The sequence below is a fragment of the Chelonia mydas genome, chromosome 15 (genome assembly GCF_015237465.2).
Source record: "Chelonia mydas isolate rCheMyd1 chromosome 15, rCheMyd1.pri.v2, whole genome shotgun sequence".
NCBI classification, from domain to species: domain Eukaryota; kingdom Metazoa; phylum Chordata; order Testudines; family Cheloniidae; genus Chelonia; species Chelonia mydas.
In genome coordinates this window covers 26,044,593-26,066,677 of record NC_057856.1, presented here as the reverse complement: position 1 = coordinate 26,066,677, position 22,085 = coordinate 26,044,593, and the positions used below count along the sequence as shown (strand labels likewise).

General features: G+C 42.8%; 1 protein-coding gene across 1 annotated transcript in view; it reads left to right on the top strand.

Annotated features, from left to right (window-relative positions):
• The window catches only part of KDM2B (lysine demethylase 2B), a 166,993-nt gene that overhangs the window by 93,485 nt on the left and 51,423 nt on the right, over window positions 1-22,085 (top strand). The window contains 4 exon segments of the mRNA XM_007058291.4: window positions 640-766; window positions 10,756-11,133; window positions 11,136-11,171; window positions 11,174-11,208. Of these exon segments, the coding sequence (XP_007058353.2) occupies window positions 640-766; window positions 10,756-11,133; window positions 11,136-11,171; window positions 11,174-11,208 (576 nt within the window).

The window sequence follows — 22,085 nt, the reverse complement described above, 5'->3', positions numbered from 1 at the left end:
TCTGTTTGATTCAGGGCAAAAGTTGATTGACTACCAAAATATTAAGAGTAGAACAAATGTAGGGGCCTTTTTTTTGTATTTAATGTTTGAATGTGATATACCAACAATCAAAATTTTGCTTTTGTTCCATTGTTTAATCAAATGGTGGTATTGTAAAGACCTGAGTTGACAAGGATCGAGTTTCCTGCTTGGCTCTTCATAGGTAATAATGCTGTTTTGACAAATCATGGAATAATTTTTAGGAAATCAAAAGAACCCACATTTATTTTAACTTGAATTTTAGTGACTAACATCTGTATGTGACCACCCTATGTTTATACAGTAGATCAATAATACCTTAGGGGGCCATGCATCAGTTTCATGATTTCCCAAGACCACAACACCCTCCCCACTTCCCCCATCAACCCAAGAGGGTACAAATTAGTGAACCAAGAAATGATGCTATCATAGTAGGCAGGCAGGCAATCTCCTCATTTCGTATGCTGAACACATACATCTCACTCGGCTCCCACCCTCTTTCCCCTCCCCCTCCTGCATACCGTTTGTGCTCTTGATAACATGATGAAAATGATGACTGGCCCTTGTGCTGCAAACTTCTCTCCCTTCCACATGGATTGACAGTCTCAATCTTGCTTTCAGGTGCATGCCAAATTCCGTTATCCTTTCTACTATGAAATGTGCTGGTATGTTTTGGAGAGATACGTGTCCTGTGTGACCCAGCGCTGCCACCTCAGCAAAGAATACCAGAAAGAATCAATGTTAATTGGTGAGTGAATCCTTCGAGTGCATATTCAGAATGGACGCTGGCACCTCAGACTAGTTATTGCTTTGACTTTTGCAAAGCAGACTGTAAATTAAATTGGAGAAATCTAGAAATCCTAATGAATTATTTCATTATTTGGGGATGGAGAAGATTTGAAGCTCAAGCATTTCACTGAACCGCCACCCTTCCTTGAATGATATTTATTGAGCATTTCCATGGCAAATGGATCTCAGAAAAATAATTTCAGATTTGTTTATTTCTTGGTTTCAGTAATGTTTGTGTTGAGGTGATCTGCCAAATGGTTGAGGATTTACTGTTGCATTTGGCATATTACCTTAGCAGCCAAAAAGTCTGCATTGCAAATGTGTTCTGTTGGGTTGGATAGTTAGCACTTCTATAGCACTTTTTGTCTACAAAGTGCATTACAAGCAGCCACTAAATCTAGCTTCTTTTTTCCTTCTTTTTTTACATCTCTGGTTTTATTTTTCCCAAACTGGTGACTAGTTTATTTAAAAAATCAAACAAACGTACATTATCAGTAACTTAGATGCAGGCAGGGCAAAGAAACTTTTAAAACAATAACTGAAAGTGAACAGTGGCAGAGATGTATGGATGTGATCAAAGTGGGAAAGCACCAAGGGTTGATACTGACATGAACTTGGAGTAAGCTTGAGGTCTAGCAGTACAGCTAGAGTTCTAGCCTTGCCTATCAGCTTCATTTATTTTATTTCCAAAGGGCCACTGGGCCATGTCATCTTGCTTTTAGGCACAGAAAGGCTGAATGTAGCACAAGTATCGGCTAGGTCAGGCTGGTGCATCTGGAAGTGGAGAGAGGAACTAAAGTATTTCCATCCCACCCTTATCCCCAGTCCCGGCCATCATTGTGAATACCAAACGTGTGGGAGCCCCAGAGGTATTGGAGAGAATGGCCAGCAGTCAGGACATAAATGGCCACCTAATGCATCATGACATTTCAGTGAGGGGGCTGCATGGGTGGTAAGCATCACTCTTTAGTGAGCCGTGCTGCCAGGGAGTAGCGTGGAGAAGCTGACTGTCTGCACAGATACTCTGAGATCTGAAGGAGCTCCCTGCAGATCTCAGCATATCTGTATGTATGGAGGGTCCTATTCTGCAGCCCCTCTGTGGGCCATCAAACTTCTCCGCTGAAGGATTAATAAGTCAGGAACTCCCAAAGCATACTGTGTGGCGTGCTGACTAACTCCTCGCTTCTGGCTGATTTTGTTCTGGGGGAAGGAGCTCTTTAAAGAACCATTGACAAAACTGTCTGTCCTTGTATCCCCTGGAAAGTAAAGAAGCAGCGCTTTGATGTCAGAATGCTGGCATGAGAGGTGCTGTGCTTCTGACACTGAGGCAGGGGTGGAGAGTCATTAAGTTGTACAGTGAAATCAACACGTTTTAGAATGAATGAGGTGCATGGAGATGGGATGGCTCAGGAGATTAAACATAAGATATAGAACCTTCCCCATCTAAATCACCAGTGTGAATCCAGATCAGCCCAGTAGTGACTGTTGGTGATTTGGTCACCCATGCGGAATGTGTCTCAGGTTATGTCTACACTAGATAGCTTACAGTGACATTGGTACAGCTGTGCCACTGTAAGATCTCTTGTGTAGTTGCTTTATGCTGACGGGGGAGAGCTCTCCCATTGACATAATTAAACCACCCCAACAAGCAACGGTAGCTATGTCGCTGGGAGAAGTTCTCCCGCTGACATAGTGCTGTGCACAATACCAGTTATGCCTTCGAAACTTTTGTCGCTCAGGATGTGTGTGTGTGTGTGTGTGTGTGTGTGTTTTTCATACCCCTGAGCTACATAAGTTTTGCTGACATAAGTGGTAGTATAGACATGACCGTAGTCCACTTCCTAGTGGTGAGGCATCCAAGGCGCCAAATAGGCTCATTTTAGCAATCTCAGTAAGCTGAATCAGCAGAATAATGGGCCACGGAGATTAAATTGTCTTCTCAGCTCTATAGATGGTGCTTTTAGGCCAGGATTGAGGCAGTATGGAGAACCTTGGATTGCCACTGCCCATACTGTAGGAATTCTGTGGATGCAAAGAGAACTTTTGGTGTCCCCAGGGCTGTCAGTCCAGCCCTGTGCACCAGCACTAAAATTACTTAGGCTCAAAATTGTATTTTGGATCAAGAATACTGGGATGCCTGCTGCAGGAAGAAAATGTTGTGATGGAAAGAGACTGTTCATTGTGGGGAAGGAGATAGAAATGGGGAGTTCAGGGTGATAGAGTAGGAATCAGTGCATAGGTGGGGGTAAAGGGAGCAGCCATCTTTAATTGGGCCCCAGTTTTCCTCCAGACTTACCCCCAATTTTGAGAGACATGCTGCTTCTCTATGGTTTGAACTGGAAAGGGTACTTAGAGCCTTCAAGGGAAAAAGCCTCAGTAAAAATAAGTCCAAAGATCAGTAATAGTTTGAGCAATCAGGATAAGAGGTAAATGATGCAAGTCAGAAGTGCTTTGAAGAACTGCTGCCTATAGAAATACTTGGATTTAAAGAGCAAAATTCTATATCTCTCTGAGAAGAATGCTGGTCCTCTCCACTGTGTGACTATCGCATTGTCTAGGATCAACAGACACCCTTTCATCCACCCTGGGGCTCTGCCAGGACAGCACAAGCCTGGCAGGAAGAAAAGGCCTGTGTCAAGAGGGGGACAGTTTGGAAGCCTGAGTTGCAGTGAGCACTGGCATGGGGCATGCCTTCTCTCTCTGGGTGCTGTGGGAAGGAACTTGTACTCATGGCAAACCCCACAGTGAGACACATTGTCTCCTTCCTTGGCTATTGGGCCTGGGGAATGAGAATGGGGTTGTTTGTAAGGAAGGCTCCTTTTTCCTACGGCTTCAAAGGTTTCTCAAATATTCTTTAAATAAGTTTCCAAATCCTGTTTAAATCTAACTCTCCCTGATCTTCAGTAACCTGTTGGAAGCTTAAATTTGTTTCATTATCTCCATCATGCACACATGGATTTGTTATGGAAGGACTGTTTGCTGGAGCTGCCCACTGGCTTGTTATGGCAATGTTGTTAATGTGCGTGTGTGTGTGTGTACGTACATGTGCAGTGCACACATCGTCAGGTTGTTCATGGGTTTGTTATTGTAGGGTTCCTCTTGAATTTTGTACCTCAGATATTTGTTGCAGAGTTGTGAAGATTTCTTTATTATTATAGGAATGCTTCTCAAAGCAGGATTGAAGGTACTGATTCTCTTCCTCCTTTCTGGAGTTCTCTCTCTACTTTCCTGCTCTTCATTTGCAGATTGGTAGTAGCAGCTAATTAAGAGCTAATCCCCCAGTTTGATTAGACCCTTCTGGAGTCTCACATTTCTCTTGCCCTACCATCTTACTAGAACCTGAACCAAAACTCCAGATCCTAATGTAGTAATACCTGCTACAATTCTTCAGCAGGGATAGAACCTGGGACCTTCAGCCGTAAAATCACAAACCACAGCTATGTGAGCTAACGTTGCCCCAGGCAATGGAGGGAGGCATGATTACAGGCACTTTGACAGTATATTATGTTAATACCACCAGACTTCAAACATGTTAGGATCTTAATCTGACCTTGCTCTCTTGGACAGACGTGTACTTTTTACTCACTTAAACAGTCTCTGTCTACAGCATATTTTATCACCTGGCTGCCACCTTCAAATTCAGTTCACTAGCATACTAAACAGTGTCAGTTTCAGTGCTGATTTCTGTCATTGACTCCTAGGATCTTCTGTCTATTCTAAGAAAAAGACATTTATTTATGCATCTTTGTCATAATCTATTTTTTATTCCCTGTCAGACTGTACCTTTTAACTGATTATATAAGTGTGAGGGGCCTTACTAACGGCTGTTCAAAAGGCCAAGTTTATTATATCATCTGGATTCCCACTTTTGGTATTTTGGTGGTTTTTTCAAAGAATTCTAACTGAACAGAGAGGTATGATTTCTCTTGGTAGGAGCTGTGATTCTGTGTCCCTATCACATTGTACTACTTAGGATATTTCTCTGTCCTGCTCTTAATTATACTCTGTCTGTGCTCCCTGTACCGAGGTGAAGTTGCCTAGTCTGTAATTTTTAAATCACCTGTAGTTTTTTGTTTTTGTCCTGCCAGTTGGAATCAAAAAGGGCACTCTATATGAACTTCCTACCAGATTTGACATGTGCTGCTCCAAGATGGAAATGCCTACAGGATTCTTATTCTTAGAATTGTTGGGTCTATGGATGTTTTCAACAGCAGTTGATCTACGTGTGTCCTTCAGTCAGATGTGAATCTTGAGACTAAACTGATAGAGTAATTGGGAGAAGATGTGGTGCTAGTCATAAAATACTCTGTCTGTATCCTGTAGCTTTTAAGATTCCCACTGTAAGATGTTTCACAGGATGGTTTGGACTGTACATACAGCCTGATGGGTAATAGAAAGGTGCCGTATGGAATGGTGGAGGAGCCATTCCTTTTTTCCTTCACAGACAGTATAGTGGATTTCCCACTGAAAGAGAGTTTATGGATTATGACAGGTTTCAGAGTAACAGCCGTGTTAGTCTGAATTCGCAAAAAGAAAAGGAGTACTTGTGGCACCTTAGAGACTAACCAATTTATTTGAGCATAAGCTTTCGTGAGCTACAGCTCACTTCATCGGATGCATACTTTGGTTTCTCACGAAAGCTCATGCTCAGATAAATTGGTTAGTCTCTAAGGTGCCACAAGTACTCCTTTTCTTTTTATGGATTATGTTACGTGATTTTTGTTTGGGAAAATTCTATGATTAGATTCCTCGATGCCATCATTTCCTTTTTTAGGCTGCTATAAAGAACTCACTCGCTACCTCTCTGACACAAAGTACCAGGCTTTGGAGCTGAGAATGGCAATTCCCAGTGTAGCAGAAGAGTATATATTGAACACACTGTACTGCTGAAGGGAAAGTTAGCAACTTAATCCTCTATTGAAGAAGGTAACTATGTATAATCATCCCTGTTTTGCAGACGGGCAAACTGAGGGAGAGTGATTGTGATTTGCCCAAGGCCATACAGAGAGTTATTGCTTTAGAAATTGGGAGTTCCTATCTCCTTGTCCTGTGCTAAGACCGATCACCCTTTCTTTTTCTGGATTACAACACCACGGAATCTCTCTGTTTTCCATATCCAGAATTGTTGTATTTGTGAGCATTTTTTCCCCTGTCCTTTTTTGAAAGGATTTGAATTGTGTTAGGAGGGAGACCTACAGTGAGTGATCCTTGGCCTGGGGGTAGCCAAAGACACTCAGGATAATATGTGATGATAAGAAAGTCAAGTTTGTATACTGTAGTGTTCTGGATTGGCACAAACCCTGATGTGCATATGAAGCAGTGACCCCAATTCACAGAGGATTACATATGCTCATGATGCTGGGAGACACCACTTCTTTATTTAATAGATTGCTTTAAAAAGTAAGCACAGTACAGCATTTAAACATTTTAAAAGACTCAGTTAGGCCCCATGTGCATTTCCATGGAGGCCATTTAAACAATGTTTCTGGTAACATGGCTTTAAAGTGGCAATGGGGATGGAACAAACCCTGTTAGATCTCTTCTTCAAATTGTTTACCTATGCCAGGTGGGAGCCTGGGCTACAAAATAGCTTTTAAAAATAGTTATAATGCAGTGTTGGCTGGTGGAATGACTAAGCAGAGGAAACCACAATTGCAGTCAGCAGGGTCTTTTCCTTTAGGGAGATTTTATAAACAAGAAAAAGGAACAAATAACATACTTAGCAAGGGAAACAGAAAACTCCCAGTTGGGGATTAACCCTTTGTTTAACACTGAATCTTAATCCCCCCAGTTGCACCAGTGCAAACCCCATTGTACATGTGCTGTACCTGGACAGCTTGGGGCTTGCTCTACACCAGTTGAGTTTATCTACACTGGGGGCTTGCACTGGTGTAGCTGTACTTGTGTAAAAATGCCTAAGGTGGACAGGCCCCTGCACAGGCCCCGGGACAGACCCCAGCACACCATAACTAATGGGATGTGTTGGCATAAAAGTCCAATGCTCAACTCTTAATGAACCTGTAATGGCCAGTCTCTGGTTGCAGCATCCTGCCTCTTTCTTCCCCCAACTTTCTCTCTGTGTCAGGCAGCACGAGGGGCCTCAGCATGAGTGGGATGCTGAGCCCTGCTCTTCATCTTTATAAATCATCCCTTTTCAAGTCTCCCTGTTTACGCTTTGGAAAATGGGGGTGGGGGGAACCTAATGGGGAGGTCACGGGGCAAAATGAGCCCAAAGGGAAGATAGCTCCAGGAGCAGGAGAACTGCTGAGGAAATTCCCCCTGAACCAGCTGTAAAACAGGCTGGAGGAGTGGGACAGGGCAACAGAGAGCTGCTTTGCAACTCTTCAGCTCCACTGAGATTTGCACAAAGTGGGGATGTGGAGAGATGCTGAAAACACTGCCACTGAGCATAAGCACATTAGGACACATGCCTAGTGTCCCAGCTCCCAGAGCTGTGACATGCTGAGAGAATCTCCACTTTCAGTGGGGAAAAAAAAACATTTTTAGCCCTTGTGCTAGCAGAGAAAAGCTTGCAACCATAGAATCATAGAAGTGTAGGACTGGAAGGCATGAAGCAAGTGTAACCAACACAACAACATTGATGAGTGCAGATCGCCCTCCAGCAGAGGGAGGAACAGCAGCCAATATAATCGGGGAGGAAGATGCCTGACCCTACTATTATTCCCAGATTGGACCAGGGCTCCACTGCTTTGAGGGGTGGGGCCTGGGTTTATTAGTGGAGTTAGGATGCCCCACTGGGCTCCGCTCCTTCCCTCTGGCCTTTTGGTTCCACTGATTAGATCAGAGATAAAAGGTGGTGGTGTAATCTCATGTGCCCACCCACTAGTGGCACCAAAACATCATTTGCTGTAGATGTTGACAATATGATCTCCTTCTCCTTTCTTAGGTGACCTACCCCAGTTACAGCTATCAGTGGCAACCACCTAGCATAGCTGCGCCTATACAAAGACATAGTGTATGCAGGCAAAGTCAGTGTAAGCCACGATTTTCACTGTTCCACATGGTCAAGTAGACAAAGTTGCACTGGTGCAAATTGCAATTATAACTGCTTTTCCATATCCACACCTGGGGTTCTGCTGCAGCTACGCTGGCCACCAATCACCAAATCCCCCCAGCGTAGAGAAGACTTCCATACTTTAATCAGCTGTGAAGTAGCTAACATTGCTGAAATTTAAATGATCAGAAAATGTGTTTATGAATATGTTTTAATTTAACAGAAAGGCTGTGTGGCCTCTGGGATAGGGCACCAGCCTGGAACTCAGGAGAACTGGGTCCAATTCCTGGCTCTGCTTCTGGTTTTCTGGGTGACTCTGGGCAAATCATTTCCCCTTCCTGTGCATCAGTTTTCCCACCTGTAAAATGGAGATAATGACTTTTACCTGCTCTGTAAAGCATTTTGAGGCCTATGAATGAAAGCACCTAGTGTGGGACAAAATTAAAAAACAGTGTTAGCTGGCTCTTGGTAATCATAGTGGTGTTTGACTGTGCATTAATTAAAAATATGCTAGCTTAACATTTTCTCATACTACACTTCCTAGCGTAAACAGACTCTAGGAGGGCAGCCTGGCACTGGGGAGAGTTAGCAGAAACCAACGAAAGTGGCTGCTTCTCAGTGTTGTCGTCCATCACTATATCGCACCGAATAAACTATTCAATGCACTAAATACTGAATTTGATTATGTTAAGCCTTTACGGAGGGTGGGGGGGGCATATTGGAAGGGACAGAGAGAAGGGGATAGAGAGAAGGAGGATATTTACCTTCACTGTAACCAGGGCTTGACTGGGTCAGGGCCTGCTGGGTCAGTGGCCCAATACTTTTTTGTTTTGTTTTGTTTTTTTTGTTTTTTGGGGCTTCTGTCTTGTTCTCCAGAAAATCAGTTTAAGCCTTCTCCCCAAAAAATAATTCTCAATCTAATAAGATTGTGAGGAAAACATTCTGTGATGTCTGTCTAAATTTGAAATAATAGCCCAATAGCCTTGATAAATGTGAAATGCTCCCTTCATTTCTATCAGGCGTTACCTAACTGAAATCATTTTCGCACCGTAGACAAAACCTCATGAGGATTTTTTCCCAGCATGCCTGAATTTAGCAGTTAAGCAACAACTGTCTGCTTGCTGCATCTTTCAGTCTTCCAGCTAGTAAATACAGTTTATGTTTTCTGAGGAGATGATGGCACATTCTTTCACTCACAGTCAGAACCTTCTCTGTCATAGAGGTTCACTTCCAATCTCTGTGATTCTTTGCTTCAGTATTTGTGGGAAGTTTGCTTATTATTATTATAATGCAGCCAAATCCTGAAGTCCTTACTTAGGCCATGTCTACACTATCAAGCTTGACGCAGCACAGCTGTACTGACGCAGCTGTGTCGCTGTAAGATCTGTCATGTAGCCTCTATGCTGACAGGAGAGAGCTTTCCCATCAACATAATTAAATCATCTCCAAGGAGTGATGGTAACCTATGTCGGTGGGAGAGCGTCTCCGCCGACAGCGCTGTCCACACCGGTGCTTCTGTTGGGTGTAACTTATGTCACTCAGAGGATTTTTTTCATACCCCTGAGTGACATAAGTTATACCAAGTAAAGTGCTAATGTAGACTTAGCCTTTGTGTTCTAGTCCTTCCTCAAATAAAAGTTTTGGGTGAGAGAAACTGTGGAAAGACTCAAATTTGGACTGTTTGAAAACAAGGAGATGAGACACTTCATTGCTCAGTCACATGTTTATTGGCTGTATCTCTTCTTTTTTTTTTTTTTTTTTTTTGCATATGTCTGTCTAGGGCTGGATCCTACTCCCATTGAAGTCAGTGTCAAAAAGTCCCATTGACTTTGTTGGGTGCTGCCTACACGAGCATTTTTAACCAGAAATTCCCCACCAATTAACACCAGTTCATCTCTGTTAGTGGTAGGAATGGGGAAAATGCTAGTGTAGACAGGATACCATATTGTTTTGTAGAAAAGCAGGTATAAACAAAACTGCAGTTAAAAGCCTTGTCCAGTACCCTTCCTGTAATGCTGTCATCATTGGAGCTGCTCTGGGGTCAGCAACAGTGGGCATTTTCAGGGGAAAAGCCTCTGTAGACTAGACCTAGAATGTAAATTCTTGGAACAGGGACTTTGGGCTAATGCTCAAAAAGAGTTAGGCTCCTAACTGCCATTGATTTCATAGGAGCCTAAATAGAAGTTAGGAGGCTAACTCTTTTTGAGCATTCAGCCTCTTGTCCTTCTATTTATCTATAAAGCAACCAGCATGCGTTTGGGGCTGTATTCATAATAGTAATGGTTATACAGTTGTGTGACACTGTTGTCCAGTCACTCACTTCTCTGTGCTTTAGATTCCCATCTTTAAAATGGGCATAATAGTATTGATCTGTCTCACAGAGGTAATGAGTGTTCTTGCAGTGCTTTAAGATTATTGGATGATAGAGACCATATAAAACCAAGTATTTGTATGTTTTATTGACTATGACCTGCAAAGGAAAAAAAAATAGTTTTTGCTTTGGTAATCTATAAAGAAGGCCTGAAAGAGTGGCAGTAAGGTGGTTTTTTTTTTTCCCCCCTGCTTGTGTTTCTAGCTTAGAAATATGAATGTCAATCTGATCTCACCTGTTTTTTTTCTGGGAAATTAATGATACGTCTCAATATATGAATTGTGATTTTTTTTTCCCTCTACCCTTAACTGAGGGAGTTTGGAGATTTGAAACTTTTTGAAAAGCCATATTGTTCAGTCATTTGCGTGAAATAGATGTTAATGAAACCCAGCAAAATCAGTTTTAAATTACCTGAACAAAACTCACTTCCTAGATGTGTGTAAGAGTTACCAGGCACGACCATGTGCCAGTCTAATCTGGTGATCGCTAGTCCTGACAGGAGGACTGTTTAAACTATAAATTCATCAGGATAAAGATTTAATTTTCTTTGTGTGTCTTTCAGATGCCACAAGAAAACCCAGCATAGACAGCTTCTCATCAGATTCCTGGTTAGACATGGATGAAGAATCTTGTGATGCTCATACCCGGGAGGAGAAAGAAGACAATTTGGATAAGAACACAAAGTCCTTGGGTGATGGTTGCTCCTCGCCCAACAGCACACACTCTGAAGGGAAGGATGTTGCAGGGAAAAAACAGAAAGCCACAGTAATGAGGTACCTCAAAAGAACTTTGTCCAATGAGTCAGATGACAGTGTAAAGTCAACAACCCCCACGGACTATCCCAAAACACCCACAGGGTCGCCAGCTACAGAAGTCTCAACCAAGTGGAATCATCTCACAGAGTTTGAACTGAAAGGTTTGAAAGCCCTAGTAGAAAAGCTTGATCTCTCCCAGAGAACAAGAAGTGTGTTCCGGAAGGCATGAGGATCCTCAGGCACTTCTGGAGGATATGAAGGTGGGTATAACTGCTTTTAAAGTTATAAATGTATATTCCATAGGCCGTGCACACAATAGAAGTACACAAAGTGAGGCCTGTAGAGTTATGCAAGTACTTGTCCTCAATGTAGGAAGCCCACAGAGACAAGTCCTAGCATGCAATGGTCCCCCTCCTGATCTGAATGCCACTCAGATCTGGAAGGAGAATATTGCATGGTTGGCCTTCTTGTCTGCATAGACTGCTTCTCCATATTACAGATATGGACATCTACAATCTGATCTGCTTAATCAGGTCCGTTCTGGTTGGAACTGCCCTCAGTGTCACAAAGTTTGTGTACCCTTGCTATGCAGTGCATGGTATAGCCCATGTACATAAACACATACATAGAGAGAGAGTCTTATTTTATATGTATCCATGTATTTTAATATGCCTTTTTAATCCACTGTGCTTTCAGGTGTGTCTGATTAGCTGATTTAAATACTTGATCTAAATTTATTGATTTAAATACTTGATCCTGGTACAAAAACCAGACCCATCTAACTTTCTGAAAGGCATTTTCTTTCCTTAGTTCCCCCCTTCTCTTTTTTGTTTCCTCCATTGCCCTCTGCAGCATGATGGTTATTGCCTACTGGTACAGTGTACTTTCTTTGGAGATGGTGGGATAAGTGAGTGGCTGCTAAGACAGAACTAGTCCTTAGGTAATTGACATAGCATCTGGGATTGTGCAGGAGTGATGACCTCATCTGCTTTAGGGGCAAAGGGGAAATCTCAAGAATAGGCAAAAAGCCTAATTTTTAACATGGTCTAGTTGGTTCTAGTCCCAACTCTGTCACCTTAGATAGTTATTTATCTCTCTGTGTCTTTGTTTCCCTGTCTCTAAAATGGGGATATTAATACTCACAAAGGTGATGTGAAGATGTATCCATTAGTGTATTTTTATTTATTTATTTATTTATTTATTCATATTTGAGCAGTTTCAGCTAGAAAAAGCAAGGTTAAAATTTCTATTAGCTCTGCCTTTATAAATTCCATATTTTTTTTAAAGTGTATAACCCATCCATAATCATTTGCTCTTATTTGGAATGATGAGTAGTAACCCCCACTCCTGTGCTTCGACCACTAGTCATTGCTGCCTCTCTGGACAATGTGGTTTTATTTATTATTCTTTGCACCACAGAGTAGAGAAGATATGTCCTGCTTATCATGGCTTATACAGCTCTCGTGTGAAGAAAAATGTGTGTTTATGTTGTAGAAGTATAGGGTCTGTACTTTTTCAGCATAAACTATGTCACAGCTGCTTAGAAGCAGCCCAAATGCCATTTAAATAAAAAGGCTATATACATATAGTGTGTAGCACAGCCATCTTCCACAAACTTGGAGCTTGGAATCACAATAATGGTACTCATTTGGTAAGCCGCCGAGAGTGCGATTCTGATTGCTGATTGTAGAATTGGCTACTCTGTATATATTTTGTGTGTTTGCACACAATCATGGTAATTGATTTCACAAGCTGCTTTGTGATCTGCCCCTATATAATGTGAAATAAGAATTAAGCCGTGAGACCAGGGGTTGAACTGGGCAGAGAAGAAAGGTTGTGGTACTCATCAAAGCTCCACACAAACCCGGCTCCACTTACAAAATAATCTGCATCCTTTTAAATACCAAACTGAGATGCTACGTACAGTAAACTGTGAAGATGTTCAAAATATGATTATGCATGTTATCAGCTGTCCCTTGGTGGGGTTTGTATATATCCATGGACTGTGCTGGGGTCCTTTGGCTTGGTTTCCCCTTGCTAGAGGTCAGATGCTCTGCTAAGGTACTTAGGTTTGGCTCCTTCTTGATTGGGGAGAAAAATAAGTGGCAGTATATCCCAAGTTTCATCCTCTTGGGGCACCAAAATGAAATGTCACTCTCAGCAGATTGTGCAGATTTTCAAAATATCATCTCTCCCCTTTCTTTGTGCTTTGATCAATAGTGTAATAGACAACAGTGTTGACATTTAAATTAGCATCACTGGGGAGTTAACACTTCACTGAGATGAACTGTGTCAGTTAACATCTCTTGGAGTGATTATTTTATGTTCATTGCAAACTCAGGCAGGCATCACTGTATTGATTAAACTTGGGTCACGTTCTGTAAGTTTTATTTGCAACCATGAGATGTATAGAGACTTGATTTTTAAATGAAAGGTAAGGTGCTGGAGAACAAGAAGGCAGTTAGGGAGAGGTATAGTTAGGAGGAGAATTAAGCTCTCTGTACTTCTAATTTCTTGAATTTGAAAGGTTATGAGAGAGTGGAAATGTTAAGGTTTAGAATGAAAGATTTTCTGTCATAGGCTCAGATTTCGATAAAAACAGAATACATTCCAGGCTGGAAATTTGGTAGACTACTGAGAGGTCCTGCTTATCTCATGTAGTGTGAAAATGTTACCTATGAAGAAACTACAAACCATGGCAGTTTATCACCACAGACAGCCAAATACAGTGACTGCCTTGACAACACCATCAAGACTGTCGTGTCAGATGTCTGGTTGCCAGGCTGAAGGGAACACCCTTTTGGTCACCTTCCAGAAGAGGATGATTCAAAAAGTTTAGGGGCTCCAGTTAGACAGACAGTAAGGTGCCAGCCCCATATGTCTGCCTAGTTCATTACATTGTCACAACTTCGGTGACGGCAGCAGATAACACGGACAGAAGGGGAGATGTAAGAATTCATTTTAGCTATTAACTTCACACACACAGCATAGAGAACTCTTCCTCAAAGTGCATTATGTGAAGTTTGTTTCTTTCTGTCAGCAGCGTGAGGGTGAGTTCTCTGAATATGCCAGCGTGAGTTTGTTGCCAAGAGAAAGGAAGAACACTCCTATTTCAGCAGGCATCATTGCTGTACCTGGCTTGGAGAGACTTTGAATGATTTCAGTTTCTGGTGCTGCCAAGGAGGTTGTTGCTATCTGGCTTCAGTACAAATTCTACTCTGGTTCCTATCTGTACTGAGAGATCCCAGTTTTATGGACTTTTCTGAGGTGGGGTTGGGTTTTTATTTTTTAAAGCATGGGTTCTCAGACTTCCTCATTACATGGACCATGATGGTTTCGTGGAGCATCTCCCCTCCCAGTCTCAATTGCATAGACTAATTTCCATCCCACTGGCAATAGAATAACAGCCCTGGGGCAGCTACAGCAACAGCTTACATGGGCAAGTAATGTTAGGAAAATAGGCAGTGGAACCATCACCATATGACGAGTCAGCAATCCATGGACCACAATTTGGGAACCATATTCTCTTTTGATCAACTGCTCACAAGGGGATGCTCTCTCTCTATATGAGAGATCAACCAATGTTTAGGGATGTATTTTTAATTGACAGATTTTGTGCAGGAGCATATGTGTGCATATACTTTCTTAATACTTACGTGTATGTCCTAGTATAGGGCGTGTGCAAACACACTCCCCTACTTTCTCTGACCCGCTGGATATAGCCTTTCATCTCTGATTCTGGGTCACTTGTTCAGATCTAATCTTGTTTGGTAGTGACTGAAAGGTGTTGATAGGCCTCTGGGAAATGCGCTTAGTGATCTGAGCCCAGCTCTCAGTGAACAGGCGTCCATGTCACAAAAACACAACCATCTCTGACACTAATTGACCCCCTTGCTTTCAGATAAGTTAAGGATTGAATTGAGCGTGGAGCTGAGCTCTCCCCTTTTCTGGATGGAGACACATTGGAAAGGCAGTGTGGGGAGTCTTACTCTGGCACTGTCCATCTGTCTTGTCGATAAATGGGATTTCAATCTCCAGGGCTGTTAGTTTGTCACCTTTCCGGATGGCAGTGTCCCCACTGAATAGTGTCAGATGACTTAGGAGTTCATATGCTGTGTAAGGAACTTACACAAGTTTAGTTTTCAGTTTCCCTTCTTATCAGGAAAATGAATTACTTCACTTCAAAGGGTCTCCTACTTGATTAACAAATAGGCTTTATGTAGCTAATGAAGTTGTATTTGCAATACAGAGCAGTAATCCAATCTCCTATGGTTTAAATGTATCCCTGCTTAAGGCAGGAGGGTATGAATTGTATATGATTTACCCCAACTGGTTCTGTAAAACTCCACATCACTGAATACAGTAGTTTGTCTCACCTGTTTAATTACCTATGTCCTGTTTTCCAGAGAACATTGTCTCCCTGAAGCATAAAGAAGACCTAAAACGTTATATAGAAAAAATCCTTTGAATGGACTACATTAAGAAATTAACCTGCTATAATATACTTTTTTTTTTATTTATACATAGAAGAGACTCATTTGAGACTTTCTAGATACAGCAGAATCTTTGGATATCCCTTCAGAGTTGTCTCTTTATATGCATGTCTCAAAACTGAGTGTAGAAATATTTTTTTTTTTGGTAGCATGTAAATTACACACAAAAAAATGACATTAAAGGAACATTAAGAACATAAGGATGGCCATACTGGGTCAGACCAAAGGTCCATCTAGCTCAGTATACTGTCTTCTGACAGTGGCCAATGCCAGGTGCTTCAGAGGGAATTAATAGAACAGGTAATCATCAAGTGATCCATCCTCTGTCACCCATTCCCAGTTTCTGGCCAACAGGCTAGGGACACCATCCTTGCCAAAGAGCAGAAAGTCAACATGGATGCAAATCAGGATTAATTTCTTTGATATCAATTTCCTAGCTAGGTGCTGCCCTATAATAAGGATATTAACTGAAGCGCTAGGTTATGTAGTGGGAAGCCTCTGAAGCCCCAGATTCTTTGAGGCTTTAAAAACTGTTACAGGAAGTTTGAACTGCATCCTGGACATACAAGGAGCTGTTGCCAAAATGCACGTAGCTGGTGGTGAAAGTAATTTTGCCTTTAAGCTTCTAAGAAGGTGTTACAAACAATAATGAGATTAACAGATTACCATTTTTATCAGACAACACCTGTAATAAATGTCCTTTTAAGCATCCCAGCTCTGAAAAACTGCAGATTGTCCAGACATGGAGCACTTGCTTTACAATCTCAACAGTGGTTCTTCCAGGGAGAGCTATTTTTGCTGCATGTATGATGATAGATATAGTCATGTGACTCTTCAACCAGCAAAGAGACATAAATATCCAGACATAGGGCTGGATCCTGCCTGTGCCTGCATGTTTCTGCAGGGAGGAGAAAGTTTCGAGGCAGTCACATATTTTTGTGCAGTTATCAAAAAGGGATGGAGGATCCAGACTGTACATTAGCCATAGTGCACAAAAGACTAGGAGAGCTGCCTGCCTAATGCCATTTAAAGTGCAGTAAGGGACATGACCGAGTCACAGTACAGATGTCTATATTCTCCTGTCCGTATGCACAACAATCACTAGCTGTGAACCTTTTGTTCTGTGAAGGCAGCAAACATTCCCCCATGGTGCTTTAAACCAGTTCTACATATGGCATCCTGCCTTCTCCTGGTAGGATGTCTTACTGCATTATCTGGGTATGTGCCAATGCCTGCTGTGCTCAGGCTGTTAGTTGGACGATCCGGTCCTTGGCTACATAGCGCCACCTTACCCATTTCAGTTTGATCTTTACAAAAGGACAGCATGTGTAATTTCTTTGTGTTATTCCAAGTGTATTTCCTATTAAAAACAATCAGTGTATTTTAAGATCCTTTTATATAGTGTGTGAAATTTCTAATGATTAAAACTCCACTCTGGGGACTGGGGATGCCTGGTGTCTATTGTTATCTAATTAAGCTTTTTCAAGAAGTTAGTGTAATTGGGAGCAACGCCATTGACATGTCTGTGGTTATCTTGTCAATTCAAATATGAGGTAATTTTCAATGCACTTATTTACTTTATTAGAATGATTTTTTTTTTTTTAATTTATGAAGGCTCATTTGAGCTTCAGTTTTCAGCAGATCAGTGGAATCTTTGTTCGACTTTTGACTCTTTAAGTGGTTGTTTATAGATACTCGAATCGAAAGTGGAGGACTCTGCCGCTCAGTTTGTAAATATAGGGGTAAGCACAGGGAGCTGATTATGGATATTCCCACTAGCACAATTTATTATATATAAAGATAATTTCTAATTAGAATAATCCCGTGTCTCTATGTTGAGTTACATGGTAATGAAAACTTCTTCATCGAGTAGTGTCCCTATGGGTGCTCCACTTTAGGTGTCTGTGTGCCCCTGCACCTCTAATCAGAGATTTTTGGTAGCAGTGTCCCGTTGAGCCTGCACATGTACTCTCCTTCCCTCATGGTCTGCCTCGAGGCTATTTAGCACTGCACGGGCAAACCCCCCCAACCATTTCCTTTTCTACCACCTTTGGCCTCTGACCGAAGGAGCAGTTGTCCCTTCCTTATCTGTGTCAACTCTGACATCATAATCAAAAAGGTTGACAAAGGAGGTGCTGTCGTCATCATGAATGGGTTGGAATATGAACAAGAGGCTGCTAGACAGCTCTCCAACCCCACTTTCTACAAGCCATTACCCTCTGATCCAACTGAGGGTTACCAAAAGAAACGACACCATTTGCTCAAGAAACTCTCTGAAAAAGCACAAGAACAAATCTGCACAGACACACCCCTAGAACCCCAACCAGAGGTATTTTATCTGCTACCCAGGATCCATAAACCTGGAAATCCTGGACACCCCATCATCTCAGGCATTGGCACCCTGACAGCAGGGTTGCCTGGCTATGTAGACTCCCTCCTCAGGCCCTGCGCTACCAGCACTCCCAGCTATCTTCGAGACACCACTGACTTCCTGAGGAAACTACAATCCATTGGTGATCTTCCTGAAAACACCATCCTAGCCACTATGGACGTAGAAGCCCTCTACACCAGCGTTCCACACAAAGATGGACTACAAGCCATCAGGAACAGTATCCCCAATAACGTCACAGCAAACCTGGTGGCTGAACTTTGTCCTCATCCATAACTATTTCACATTTGGGGACAATGTGTACCCGCAAGGCCCCACAGTATGCCAACATTTTTATGGATGACTTAGAACAACGGTTCCTCAGCTCTTGTCCCCTAATGCCCCTACTTTACTTGCGCTACATTGATGACATCTTCATCTGGACCCATGGAAAAGAAGCCCTTGAGGAATTCCACCATGATTTCAACAATTTCCATCAACCTCAGCCTGGACCAGTCCACACAAGAGATCCACTTCCTGGACACTACGGTGCTAATAAGCGATGGTCACATAAACACCACCCTATACCGGAAACCTACTGACCGCTCTGCCTACCTACATGCCTCCAGCTTCCATCCAGACCACAGCACACGATCCATTGTCTACAGCCAAGCTCTGTGATACAACCGCATTTGCTCCAACCCCTCAGACAGAGACAAACACCTACAAGATCTCTATCAAGCGTTCTTACAACTACAATACCTACCTGCTGAAGTGAAGAAACAGATTGACAGAGCCAGAAGAGTAACCAGAATTTACCTACTACAGGACAGGCCCAACAAAGAAAATAACAGAACGCCACTAGCCATCACCTGCAGCCTCCAACTAAAACCTCTCCAACGCATCACCAAGGATCTATAACCTATACTGAAGGATGACCCATCACTCTCACAGATCTTGGGAGACAGGCCAGTCCTTGCTTACAGACAGCCCCCCAACCTGAAGCAAATACTCACCAGCAACCACACAACAAAAACACTAACCCAGGAACCTATCCTTACAACAAAGCCCGTTGCCAACTGTGTCCACATATCTATTCAGGGGACACCATCATAGGGCCTAATCACATCAGCCACACTATCAGAGGCTCATTCACCTGCGCATCTACCAATGTGATATATGCCATCATGTGCCAGCAGTGCCCCTCTGCCATGTACATTGGTAAACTGGACAGTCTCTACATAAAAGAATAAATGGACACAAATCAGACGTCAAGAATTATAACATTCAAAAACCAGTTGGAGAACACATCAGTCTCTTTGGTCACTCGATTACAGACCTAAAAGTTGCAATTCTTCAACAAAAAACCTTCAAAAACAGGCACCAACAAGAGACTGCTGAATTGGAATTAATTTGCAAACTGGATACAATTAACTTAGGCTTGAATAAAGACCGGGAGTGGATGGGTCATTACACAAAGTAAAACTATTTCCCCATGTTTATTCCCCCCCCACCCCCGTTCCTCACACATTCTTGTCAACTGCTGAAAATGGCCCACCTTGATTATCACTACAAAAGGTGTCGTCCACCATGTCCCCCCCGCTCTGCTGCTGGTAATAGCTCACCTTATCTTATCACTCGTGTTACAGTGTGTATGGTAACTCTCATTGTTTCATGTTCTCTATGTATATAAATCTCCCCACTCTATTTTCCAAACTCTTTGCGGAGAAGAGAGATTTTCTTTCCACATCCTGAAGGATTCTCGGACCGCACTACACTCCTTAGGAATCTACACTGTGGAACAGAAGAGAAGATTTTCCTCTCAACCACACCACAGATCACAGTCTTCTCAATACTCACCATCTCTGTGCTCTTATGAGCCACAGTGTAAGAGGCCCAGGGCTCAAAAGTGAGAACAGTCTGCACCCCAGTCCATGACCTCTCAAATTGCCTCTTATAAGCACTTTGATGAGCTGGTCGGGGGCCTGAACAAAGATACCTTACAGCATCAGCTGCTGTCTATACACCTGTCACACCACTCAGAAGTCACCTTACCTTACTTCACAGCAGTTAGGACCAGCTCTAGAGCAAAGAGGTTGATTTCTAGCCCTGGACTTACAGACTGCCTACTTCCATATCTCAATACAACCATCGTACAGGAGATTTCCTACTGCTTACCTTTGGGGCAGGATCATTAGAGGTACAGACTGCTCCACACAGGGTAGTCTCCAAGATTCACTTCATTGTAGTGGCATACTAACCCCAGTACAGTGACTGGACTTTATCAGCACCAATCTGATGCAGTACAAGCGAGAGCGCTCCTCACTACCTGCATTCACCACCCTGGGACACATGTCTCCGTTATATGCTGAGAGCTCACCTACACAAAAACAAGGTTCAGGACAAATGGTCTTCCACAGAAATGACCTTCCATATCACTCTTTTGGGGTTAGGAGTCCTCCTAGGGGTGTCAGGAGTGCCTGTGCACAAACTCTGCCTTTCATCAAAAACAACACACAAAGGTTATGATGGACTTAATGTGACCTTTATGTTTTGTATAAACTGCCAAGGAGCTGCCAGATCTCCCTCCCTCTGCAAGACAGCATTCAAACTTTGGAATTGATGTACCCATCACAATGTGCTCATCTCAGCTGTCTGTCTACAAGGGATACAGAACGGGATAACCAACAGTCTCAGTTGGAATTTTCTCACAACAATGAGTGTATACTGAATTCACAGGTGCTTCAAGATACAGCCACCCTTTGAGGAAACATTCACTGGCAATTGCCCTCATATTCCCAGTGGACAGGGCCCACTTGTATGTCTTTTCCCAGTTTCCTACGCTATCCAAGATTCTGTTGAAAATTCAATGAAACAAAGCGAGAGTTATTGTGATTGCCCCTCTTGACCATGACAAGTCTGGCTCCCTTACCTGATGCAGATGGCAATATGCCCTCCTGTTTCTCTAATGTCAACCCATTCCTCACCCGCTCTCTCAAAACAATGGGCTGACCCTTCACCCCAACCCATGGGTTCTCCGCCTCCAGGCCTGGATCTTTCTTTGTTCCAAGGCTTAGAAGCAGAATGCTCTGACAAGCTGAAACACGTGTTGCAACACAGCCACAAGTTGACCACTTCACATATCTATCTACAGAATGGAAGTGACTCCACGTTTGTACCATTCCAAACGGACAGACCCAACCTCATCTTTCCTCCCTCTGATTTTGCACTACATTTTAAACTCTCACTCAGCTCCCTTAAGGTACATCTCATGGCGAACATGGCTTCCCACTTGGAGTTTGCTCAACCACTAATGCGTAGACTTTTTAAGGGCATTGGGACTCTGTTCCCCCATGTGACACCACCCGCTCCAGCCTGGCACTTTAATCTAGTTCTCAGAACTTGGACTAGACCGCCCTCCGAGTCCGGGGCAACTTGTTCTTTCTTACACCTGTCCATGACGACAGCATTTCTAATTGCCATCACCTCAGCTAGGCACATAGGCGAAATAGCGGCCCTGATGGCACACCCATCATTCATGGCCTTTGTCTTTAAAAAATAAATAAATAAATAACAACTCTAAGGCCATATCCCAAGTTTCTCCCTACTTTTTCTGCACTTTCCATATGAATCAACAGATCCGTCTCCCTGTTTTTTCCCAAAACTACATTGTTACAACTGGGAGACAATTGTGCATATGCTAGATATTAGAAGGACATTAGCATTCTCCTTGGACAGGACTAAGGACTTCAGGAAATCCCCTAAACTTTTCCTTTCATCCACAGAAAGATCCAAAAGTTCTGTGATATCTCCTCAAAGACTATCCAAATTGGTCTCTAGTTGCATTAATCACTTAGCAAGGGCGCAACTTGCTTCCATCCATACACACTCCATGAGATCACATTCCTACCTCAGTCACATTCCATAGGATACCCCTATCTCCCCAATCTATAGAGCAATGATTGGGGCCTCTGCGAAAGTATGGACACAACATTATGCGATCGCTGAAGATTTGGCCGCTGACACCATCTTCGACTCCACAGTACTCTCTATAGTAAAAGACTCTGCTCCGAAGTCCCAGCCTCCAGTGGTGGGTACTGCTCCGGAGTCTCCTAAAGTGGAGCACCCACAGGGACATTACTTGAAGAAGAGGAAGTTACTCACCTTGTGCAGTAACAATGGTTGTCGAGATGTGTGTCCCTATGGGTGCTCCACAACCCGCCCTCCTCCCCTCTACTTCGGAGTTCTCTATAGGGCTCTGTGGTAGAGAAGGAAG